This window comes from Ceratina calcarata, unplaced genomic scaffold, assembly GCF_001652005.2.
Source record: "Ceratina calcarata isolate Rehan_Ccalc_2016 unplaced genomic scaffold, ASM165200v1 scaffold363.2, whole genome shotgun sequence".
Classification (NCBI taxonomy): Eukaryota; Metazoa; Arthropoda; class Insecta; order Hymenoptera; family Apidae; genus Ceratina; species Ceratina calcarata.
The window spans coordinates 25,164-36,151 of NW_017159356.1; the positions used below are offsets into that span (position 1 = coordinate 25,164).

At 38.7% G+C, this 10,988-nt stretch overlaps 3 protein-coding genes across 8 annotated transcripts in view; 1 reads left to right on the forward strand and 2 right to left on the reverse strand.

Annotated features, from left to right (window-relative positions):
* Positions 1 to 1,719, reverse strand: part of dysf (neuronal PAS domain protein dysfusion) — a 5,546-nt gene extending 3,827 nt beyond the window's left edge. The window contains exons 1-2 of the mRNA XM_018025586.2: positions 843 to 1,719; positions 154 to 335 (exon numbers count right to left, since the gene is read on the reverse strand). Coding sequence (XP_017881075.1) covers positions 154 to 335; positions 843 to 853 — 193 coding nt within the window. The 5' untranslated portion in view covers positions 854 to 1,719. The remainder of the gene's footprint in view (positions 1 to 153; positions 336 to 842) is intronic.
* Positions 1,720 to 2,242: 523 nt separating this feature from the next.
* Positions 2,243 to 7,839, reverse strand: Cp190 (centrosome-associated zinc finger protein CP190). Of its 6 annotated transcripts, none has more exons than XM_026814022.1 (8): positions 7,697 to 7,839; positions 7,384 to 7,574; positions 7,108 to 7,297; positions 6,925 to 6,989; positions 6,507 to 6,705; positions 6,282 to 6,421; positions 5,911 to 6,210; positions 2,243 to 5,799 (listed from the first exon to the last, which is right to left on the reverse strand). In XM_026814022.1, the coding sequence occupies exons 5-8, from the start codon at positions 6,669 to 6,671 to the stop codon at positions 3,801 to 3,803; spliced, it is 2,604 nt and encodes an 867-aa protein (XP_026669823.1). In that variant the 5' UTR covers positions 6,672 to 6,705; positions 6,925 to 6,989; positions 7,108 to 7,297; positions 7,384 to 7,574; positions 7,697 to 7,839; the 3' UTR covers positions 2,243 to 3,800. The 6 variants fall into 6 exon arrangements, with proteins under 6 accessions (XP_026669823.1, XP_017881127.1, XP_026669824.1 ...); XM_018025638.2 differs by having other exon boundaries at positions 7,098 to 7,297; XM_026814023.1 differs by lacking the exon at positions 7,108 to 7,297.
* A 321-nt stretch (positions 7,840 to 8,160) lies between these two features.
* Hsepi (D-glucuronyl C5-epimerase) lies at positions 8,161 to 10,982 on the forward strand. The gene is made up of 6 exons (XM_018025582.2): positions 8,161 to 8,563; positions 8,664 to 8,811; positions 8,890 to 9,018; positions 9,079 to 9,792; positions 9,864 to 10,051; positions 10,136 to 10,982. The coding sequence occupies exons 2-6, from the start codon at positions 8,674 to 8,676 to the stop codon at positions 10,665 to 10,667; spliced, it is 1,701 nt and encodes a 566-aa protein (XP_017881071.1). The 5' UTR covers positions 8,161 to 8,563; positions 8,664 to 8,673; the 3' UTR covers positions 10,668 to 10,982.
* Positions 10,983 to 10,988: the final 6 nt, after the last annotated feature.

The window sequence follows — 10,988 nt, forward strand, 5'->3', positions numbered from 1 at the left end:
CATTAACTGGAATTCACTTAATTACCCTAATAGAAAAACGTGAAGTTTTGAAAAAGTTACGTGATGAAACTTTTTTATGAAGGTAGGAATACGAACGATTTTTGAAAATGAATATTTTTTTAGAACGTTTTAATTAGATTTATCGATGCTTACCTTGTTGAAAGTAATTGGCTTTTCGAAGAAATACGCAAACCAAGGCCATAAGCTGCAGCTGGGAAAGTCTCTGCCTGGTTGAGGGCGGTAATGGCAGTAAATCACGTAAGTTGGCGATTTCGGCATTTATCAGGTCCCTTCGAAGTTTGCTGGCACCTTTCGTTGACTTGCTCGCATCTATCCTTCAAGCACACGCGGATGTTACCGATACGAGACACTTTTCATTAACGGCTGGCCAACAAATCGGCATCTAAGGAACGCACATCGCGTGCACTTCTCCCAAGCAATTTCAAGCATTTCTCGAATTTATTACAACGATCGATTACTAATGTCTACGTGTTGTAACGTTCAAAGCTTTTTTTAAGGGCCGACTCATCAGTGGAAGTTTCGCGAGAATTAGAATATGTTTTACAGTTTTTCACACATCTATTTATGATTTCCCTTTCATTTATAAAGACCATGCCAAAGAGAATAGTAAACCTTTGATCGCGTTAACCGGTGAAGGCCCAACCGTTGCGATTCGAATCTCCCCGACGCGGTCCGGTATATCAACGATGTGGCGAACGCGCTCGCGAAAGGGGTAGAAATCACGATCGACGGTCAATGCTCGATGGACAAGCGGGCACCCCGGGACTCGTTAAGCGTGTCACTGGTCGACGCGACGGTCCTCGGTACCGGGCATTACTTACCGATTGAACATATTTCGGTGGCCAGGAGGACATTAGTAGCGGATCACTTGCGGACGACGACGAACGAGACATCCGGGTCGGCAGGTTCTCGCAAAACTGCAGCTACGATCTAACATCCGGGTCATAACGCGCTACTACACTGAACACGTGGATACTGGCGGAGGCTGGTTCTCCTACCTTCTCACCTCCTCGGTCCCCCGTTTTCCCCTGTTGCCCCAGCGGCCACCACCGCCACCCACCATTTCGCCTCCCTTTCCATCCACCACGACCGATGCCCGTCCTATCCCGTTCTACCGCGCTCAACTCCAGGTAAGTACGATAATCACTTCTCTCTGTTTCCCGCTGTTTATACTCCTTGGTCGCTCCCACTCATCGATTCATCTCGCTCGTTTATTCCCTTTCTACACTTTTTCGCTCGCTCGCTCCTTTACCCCGTGCTCGGTTCCGTGCTGCCGCTACCACGGTCACGATCCGGGCACGATCGTGTCCCTCTGCCTACCACCACCGCCATCCTCGCCACCACCGTCGGCTACTGGTCGTGTTTCCCGTGCATAAGGTTCTCCACTGCCCGGAGTATCATTTGCGCCAAGTCCCGCCTCGGGAACTCGTCGGTACCGGTACCAGGGTACCATACTGTGATTCTGTTCAAGTGAGCTTAAGGACCTCCGAGCGCAGCGAGCCTTTAAGAAAACGCGCTAACACCAACGCGTACTTTGTTCCAAGAGGTGATTAGATTCTCGATTTGTGTTAGAAAATCATATTTTTTCAAATTATACAAACTTGAAATATATGTATAAAGGAAGACGTTAAATGCAAGGGGTTGCACAGGTTTTAAAAGAATTATAGTGAGTATAGTATTTGGTTTCTTCTCGTGGATGTGAGACTTATTATTTTGATAATGATAATTATAATGAAATAGCACTCTGATGACTATTTTTAATAAATATAATAATTGACACGTACATACTATAAAGTTTATTTTTCAATCATTTTAAACACGATATGTATAAGACATGTAAATTATAATTTAAATTCATAATTTTCAATTAATTTTATGCATTGTTAAATTAAATACGGATGTAAATATTTGCATAAAAACATAAATTAATTAGAAGTATCGATTGTAACGTCGATTGGATTTAGTAATATTAAATACTACTGTAGGAATAATACCGCGATTTTATGTATGTCGAAATAATAGATGATTGGATTGGATTAAATTACATTTGCATTTCATGTACGTACATGTATTTCTAATGAAATTTATAGACATTACAATTCGTTATCAACGCGTGGATCGTAATTAAAAATTACAAAGTACGCATTAATGGGATATAAATCAGTGGTATCGATAATGCATGCATGTGTATTAGAAAATGAGGCACTTAATACGCGTACCATAATTATTAATACTTTTTATTTACAAAATAATGGTTCCCACAATTTGTGTTTTACTATATTACGATAGACCTCCTTACGCAAAATAAAATGTGTATTGTACTAAGCTTTTATAAATCCTCTTTTACCAATCGATGCGAATAATTCAATCTGTGTCGACGAGTAAAATAATTGTATGCAGCCAAAATATAATGATTGAATTAAATTCGTATTATACGTATTGCGGCCAATTTACACGTAAAAAATATATTTCTATAGGATACGTTATTTCATTGATTTTATTATAATTTATGTGTATAAATGCACATATATCCAATTCTACAAAAATTTAATATCCGTTTCGAATACAACAGTCCCAAAAGACACATATAAAGTTCGACAATTCACGCTATTCTAAAAAATAAATGTTGATTACTTTTGTGGAAAGAAAGAGGTGATCTATATGTGAGTCAGAAAAACGTGTTAAATGTCTCGCATCGTACCTACGTTTTATTCGGTTTCGTTGCTAAAAATATATATATATATGTATTTCTTAATTATTTTTACTTGCTATTTTTTGAAACGCAATGTAAATCAATATTTAATTGCGTGTTACGTCTAACATAAATACCCTAATACGTTGATGATATATTTGATTTTACAGTTGCAATTGTCCACTATCCGAAAGTACATATTTATAATAAATAAAATTATCCGGCATGGCTGTGAAAAAAAGAATTTTTTTCACATTTATTCCGCAGACGGTTATCAGAAAAATCGTTAAAAATATTGTAATTGCCAATTGCACTTAATTGACTATGATTTTTATTCCAGTACAACTTTCACCTGAACTTAAAAATAAATATACTCCGTGCACCAAAATTGCGCGTGATTCTTAATACACATCATTCCTCTGTTAAAGTACACGTGTATGATTATTATTTATGCTCAATCGTTTTGAGTGGTCACGTAATGTAATATTACAATCCCAAATGAAACGTATTACTTTTAATCATTTTATGTTTAAGTATTTTTATTGAACATGTGCTGCTTCAGCAGTAAGTCATAAAACCGGCACTCGTGTATCTTATTGTTAGTTTCGTCGTTATCACGCGCGTGTACAAAATCATACGAGCTCAAACTAATTGGGAGTTTCAAGAATTTCATAGAATACGAGAAACCTTTTCTTTCCTCTTGCCCCCTCCAAGAGAGAAATAAGAATTTCTACCGAATTCTGAATATAATTATACATACATACATACATATAATTCCAAGTTTCATATACCATCATTTTGTATATTGAAAGATTGAAATTGTTTGCACATCATTAATTCGTACGTTAGCTCTGAGCGTCATTCAATGATAAGAAACTTGTTTACAGTGTTTCCTTTGCTTTTCGTATACACAACGATTATCAATCATCTGTATCATACAGAAATCGAACAAAGAAGCAAAATGAAATGCAATCGAAACATATGTATTTTGTTAGTCGTGGACATCGATGAAACTTAAGAAGTGACAAAGCTACAATAATAATAATAATTATCATAATAATAATAATAATAATAGTAGTATTACTATTTATGATCCAGCTAATTCTCTACTATCATCATCCCACTCGTTGAAGCTTTTAGCCTTATCTTCCTTGTCGCTCTTTTCCGAGTCCTGTCCCCCCTCGAGGTGCTCCTCTTCGATGATCATAACAGACTCCTGCGACTCAGCCGCACTACTACTCTGTTCGCTGCATTGCTCGTCATACTCAACTATTTCTGTCTGTTCCTCTACGTACTGTATAACTTCCTCGACCGAATCCGAATTACATTCCTCCAGCTGTTCAATTTGCATCTCCTCTTCTTCCCCCTCCTCTATTACTTTCTCCTCCACTTCTTCGACCACTTCCTCCACTATCTCTTCAGTCTCTTCCGCCGGATAATTCTCATACGTCTGCCGGTCCGTATCGTCGTTACCGTGAATATAAACGATCATTCCGTCCTCCGTACCCTGCATCACGATCTGCTCGTTATCGCTAATGTTCAACTGCTGCGGCTGTTGTTGTTGCTCATTTTCCTGCTGCTGATAGTTCTCGCTGTCGATCAGCATGATCATGTGCTGCCCATCGAGCTCGTGCGTGTTGTAAGTCATTTCGTGCGAGATGTTGTTCAATTGTATGTTCGGCACTATGAACTGTGAGTTCGCGTTCGAGGCCGTCTGTTCGTGCGACTCCGCGGTGACGGCATCTCCAACGCTCAGAGAAGCTGCTATGCCGCTCGCCACATGGCTCAGAGCTTCCGCCTCCGAGGACGGTTCCAGCGTGATCTGCGGCATGGACCCCGACGCCCCGTCGGATTTCCACAAATTCTTGTGCACGCAATCGAGATGAACTTGTAGATTCGTAGCTCGCACGAACACTTTACCGCAGTGAAGGCAACGATGACCCTTTTCCTTGCCGTCCGCCATAGCGCCATGGCCGGCGTTAATTTCGTGGTTAGTCAATTCAGCGACGTCTTTGAACGTCTGCGAACACTGCGTGCATTGAACTTCCTCTATGGCTGACGTATGTTGACGCGTCGTAGGTCGATGATGGTGATTGATCTGATGTCTGACCAGAAGCGTCTCCGACAATGCCACGTAATTGCACTCCTGGCATTTTGGGAAACACATGCTTTTCGGCGGAGGCACGTTGTGTTTCGTATAAAGATGGTACATTAGAATGTTCCGCTTGGTCGCCTTGTAGCCGCAGTGTTCGCACACCCGCGGATCGAATTTCTCCTCGTGCACGTCTTGCATATGCCTTCTATACATATAATAGTTTGTATATTCTTCTTCTAAGTCGCACTTGTTACATTTCCAAGGCCCGGTACCGCCGGCATCCATACTCCCGTTACTCTTCGATTCGGTTTCCTCATCATTATTGCTCGACATCAGATGATCAGACTTCAGAACTACGTAAGACACTTTAGTTTTCGCTGAATTGTCCGAGGACTTCGCCTCTTTCTGCATGATTTTCAAGCGTATGTTTTTATTGTTCTTCACTAGATGAGGATATTTCTTCAATACCTCTCGAATGATTTTCGCATGATTGTTAATCGACTCCTCCGAATTCGATCTGTGCGACGATTTACCTTTTTCCATGTTCTCCTTCTCTTCCAAATCGAATCGTACCTTCTTGGACGGCGAAGGCTGCGAGTCTTGGCCCCTTTGGAAACATCTCGATACAGACCAGTCGTCGTCCGAGTTCATTTCTTTCAGACCTTTATCATTCGCGTGACCCTCGTCCTCCTCGTCTTCGGTTGTGTCGTTCTTACTCTCTCTGTCTGGCGAACATTTACCGCTAGGTGATCTGTTTCGCTTGTATCTATCCGGCGCTTGCACGATCGGTTTCGTATTATAAGTAATGTCGTCGAACGAGGAGAACACGCCAAGCGCGAATTCCTCGGCTTCGGGGAGGTCGAACCGAGAGGGTCCAGGAGTCACCTCTGTAGGCCTGTTTGTCGAAGGCATCCCTTGGAATGTTCGCATTTCGTAATTAAGCGATGGTGTGCACTGTGGTGTATCTAATTTCCTTTTCCAGATCGGAAGCCTTAAAAAATGAAAATAATAATTGCTTCGAGAACTCTGAATTTTCACGAGTTACATTTGCTAATATACGACGGCGAATGTGGATTTCATTAATGATGATTTGTATACTTACTTTCTACCTGGCAACGGTTGAGATGAAAGTCCTGATGATGAAGTGGATGTAGTGGTCGTGGCGGTAGTAGTAGCAGTTATTGTTCCTGTTGTTGTTGGCTTAGCGCTAAGTATTGAAGGCTTCGAAACTGCTATTACTGGCCGCGAATTGCACTTCGTCGACTGTTCATTTTGCAAAGGAGTAGTGTTAAATTGCGCGTCAAGTAATTTCGTTAACACAGTCATGTTCATTTTCTGTGCTGTACGATACAAGGCATTTTGTTCGGATGTCCAATACTCCAATTGACCAGTATACATAAAACTAAAAATATATTGTAATTATGTACAAGTACTGTCTTTAAAAGTTAGTACATAGATTGCACAACGATCTACCTTATAATTGACTTGACACACTCATATGGCATATCTGGTGGCATAATGATAACACCATCGAAATTTTCATCCTTCTCCTTTTGCTCACGTTCAAGTTGCACGAAATAATCTGTACATGTTGTTATGACTAATCGATGGGCCTGGAATATTAATACAAAATTTGTCAGAAAATCTGTCACCCCGACAAATCATTAAGTAAAAGGTTTCTCTTAATGAGAAAAATACCTGAACGGTGATGTCGCTCGTGGGAAATTTAATCGTAAGGTCAAGTAACTCTTCATCAAAATAAAGTTGTTGAAGTCTTTGAAGGAAAAAGGTTCCCCAGTTGTCTACCTTCACTTGTTTCAACCCCCGCGAAGGAAGCTGTTTTTCTTGATTAACAGATTCCATTCTGTATCTTTACATTGACAGTACGAAGAATTACCTTTGCAAGATATTGATACCATTAGTAAATTTTATTGTACTTTACATTATTCTTTAAAAATACATAAATAAAAGTAGTCTGATCTTTAGAGAATACATGTACATTGTAACATCTATGCTAGAAAACAAATAATTCTATTATTACATAGACATTGAATGAATTTGTGAAAACTAATTAATTTCTGCATTAGCTAAGGAAAATGATGATATATTTCCTTACCTGATGCTATCAAATTTAATTATACAGTAAATGTACTTGTGTTCATAGTCCGATCAGACCAAATCCTGTAATGTAAAAGAATAACAAATATGACAACCTTGACCTTTGCAATTACACAGTAACAAACGGTACTTATTCTACAGTGAGTTAACAGAGAAAGGAACTTTTTGTACCCATTATTACCACGATTGAATTATGAGAATTTTAAGTCTTATAACGGATATTTACAACTTGACTGCACTAGAAACATTACTTAACATTCCTGAGAACAATCTCTTCTTATGTGTGACTGAAATATCACAGAATCCATGTCACAAGAGAAACAATTATGCTTCAGTGTAATTATTTAGCAATAAGTTAACCTGACTGCTCTCTAGAAATCAAAAGTATCACATCCAGCATTATGATAATAACGCACCGCGGGGTCCATTGACATCGAAATATGGGTCTGTAACTTACGATAGCGAACGGGCCAACAGCAGCGGAAAAATTCTTTAATTAGCATCAGAGTATCGTGCACATATTGTTAGGATCAGTTCGAAATTGAATTACAGAACAAAATAATCGGAAAAATAAGTATTATGCTATGCGAACAGAGAAAGGTAAACGAAATGTTGTACCGAAACCATCAACGTATACTTTGCGACATGCTGAAAAACGGAAGTTTAATAACGATGCATATCTCTCTTTCACGATCGAACTCGAGCATGTTAATTGTTTTATTTCGAATATATACAAATTCAAAATACCCCGTGAATGTATTTGCACGTACCTATTTAACAATATTTTAATATTCGTCTCAGCTCCATCTCTTATAAATTTCCTTAGTGCGCCAGTAATATTGAACATTCCATTGTGTATCAGACCTCACAGATGGAGTTGAGCGTATCGACTTCCTACGGAAACCGAGTGAAACCGGACAACTGGAGTTACTGAAGTATAAAGAAGTCTGTAATTCACATATGCATGACATGGACGTTCGAGCTCTATTTTATGGATTAATTACTGTTTAACTGGAAACGATAAATGGAAATAAAATTGGAATTACATAATCTAATAGATTTTATAGGTGGGCGGAGGATGCAGACGCAGCACGGTTTTCCTAAAGCTATTAGAATTTTACCCAAACGTCTGGGACGGTTAGGGTATTTTTAGGCTGTGCATCCATGTATCTTCATGTTTCGCAACTACCTTCTCGAGCATTAGAGTCGTCAGAGTCAGAGTCAAAGCTGCAGAGCTGCTGCCACTGCGGACTGCATGCAACTGCATGCATTTATTTTTTAATGAGATAAATCGAGCACGGAAATAAACTTGAGGTCAAGTTTCGGCTGTTCTTGATAATAACACGAGTGACATGTATGAAACATTCGCTGATGTCATTAATAATCGATGATTAAGCCCGGAAGGATCCCAATGGAAAGCGCGCAATGTATTTCCATAAAATGGGTGGACACATGTACGGGCTTTGAAAGCTGTCACTGGGCGCTACCATTTATTTTTTGTTTTTCGTCGAATATTCGATATTCTACTATTCTCCGAAACGGATATCACGATTTCTGAGAATGGAGAAGATAATGCCTTATCTGAATCGAAATCGATTTTAACAGACAGTTGGAAAAGAGAATATAATTAACATTCTGTAAGTAAACATTTTGACAGTTGTACTCTTGAACTTGAATTTGAAATAATACTTGTCATGCTATGCGAATAAAATGATTATTTATAATTTGGACCGACAGGTTTTGTAGGATGATGAGGTTGAATTTTAAAACAGTATTACTTGTGATAGTAGTTGCAGTATTAAGTTCAATATTAACATCATGGAACAATTGTGGCAGTCCATCATTTTTCAAAAGTACTGACTGGAAGTCCAAATTCCAGAATAGAGTAAGCTAAAAGCATCGCAATTTTAAGTACTTTATATAAGAAATTAACATTCTGTTTATCTCTATTTGCTTTGTAAAGGACAAATTGAATGTGGAAACTGGATATCAAGAAATAGACTGTCACATAAATGGAGATTACTCCATTGGATGCCGCAAGGAAGGAGATGAAGTTTATATACCGTTTTCATTTATTCATAAATACTTCGAGGTAAATACCATAACTACATTTCAGTTCTGATGAGACACTTATATTTCTGAAACATTACAGATTTATGGGAAGCTAGCGACTTACGATGGCTTGGAAAGATTTGAATGGTTGCATAGTTATTCAAAAATTGTCAATCCCAAAGGGAAATATGATCCCAGAGGAGTATTCATGACTTTCGAGAACTATAACGTCGAAGTCCGCGATCGCGTTAAATGCATTAGCGGGAATGACGGAGTGCCGATATCTACTCAGTGGGAAAGTCAAGGATATTTTTATCCTACTCAAATTGCTCAATTCGGGCTGTCGCATTATAGTAAAAATTTAACGGAACCAGAACCTCGCAGGAAGATCATAGAAGATTCGGATAAAGTTAAAAGGGAATGGATTATACTACAAGGATCTATCGCGAGCAGAGTGTACGATAAACACGTCAACAGCCACGTGATGAAATTTGCGACGCCAGAAACAAGCACTTCCGGGATCACTTTAAAATTGGATCACGTACTAGATTTTGTATTGAAATGGGACTTCAACATCAAGGACAATGGGAGCATTATGGTCACGCTGCAATCGAGGGAGAGGAAGGAAATATATTATCTTCATTATGTCAGTAGTAACGTAGTATTGCACACGTACAACAATCATGTTTATTACGGAATTGGTCAAATTAATCACCAGTGGAGGAGATTTACTAGAGACTTAGTGATAGATTTACAAAAAGGTTTATACTTAAATGATAAAAATAAGAAGAAACTGTCTCGTTCGAAATTAAAGGTAACTTGTGGCTATAGAAGTTAGTAGATAAAACATTTGTTTAAATCATTAAAACTATAATCGCCTGGCAGATGGTGAAGATAACATTATATGGATCTGGGATGATCGATAATGTAACATTGTCGACGAGCGAACACATGGAGCAGTTCTATGATGCAGCTAGATGGTTCGTCGCTAACCAGAATATTAGCTCTGGTGGATGGGCGAACCCTGTTAGAAGGAAAGTAGCACCCGGAATGGCTACTCTTGAACCTGGATGGTATATTCCATTTAACTGAATTATCAAATTTTTTGTGATTATCTATTATCTATAAACGTTGTTTCCATTACATAACGTTTATAGGTACTCTAGTATGGGTCAAGGACATGCTATATCTGTGTTAGCAAGAGCGTACTATCATTCCGGCGAAGAACAATATCTACAAGCCGCTGTTAGAGGCTTGCAGCCTTTTAGAATATCTTCTAGTAAAGGAGGAGTAGCTGCAGTATTTTTAGGTAAATACGTATGGTATGAAGAGTATCCTACAACGCCTTCCTCGTTCATACTCAATGGATTTATATATTCTTTAATCGGTTTGTACGATCTGAAAAGCATAGCTACGGGTAAGGATGCGGAAGAGGCATCCAGGCTTTTCAATCAGGGTATGACGTCTTTGAAAAACATGTTAACGTTGTACGATACAGGTTCTGGTACTACGTACGACTTACGTCATTACACATTAAAGACAGCCCCGAATTTAGCTAGATGGGATTATCATTCCACTCATGTTAATCAGCTTCTTCTCTTAAACTCGATTGACAGCGATCCAATTTTCACTACCACCGCTGAACGGTGGATAGGGTACATGAACGGTAAAAGAGCAGCACACAATTAAATTGTTTTGGTTTCTAACGATCGACTGATTTTTCTAGCATTATTATTACTCATGACAATTTTCTATCTGGTTTTCTCTTCCGCTTTTGTACATTTTGTAAATAATTTTGAATAGACACGGAAATGGACCAAAGTATGATTATTTGTGCACGTACTTATTGTTGGAGGATAATTAGGATCGATTTTCCGATACTTTATGACGATCATAATTTCTTCAATTCTTGAAGAGAAAACTACTATATTCACCATGGCAAATTATTTTTAGTTGAAGCTTAGTGCATTGTTACATTTAAAATGAGCTTATTTAATCCGTAGGTAGAAT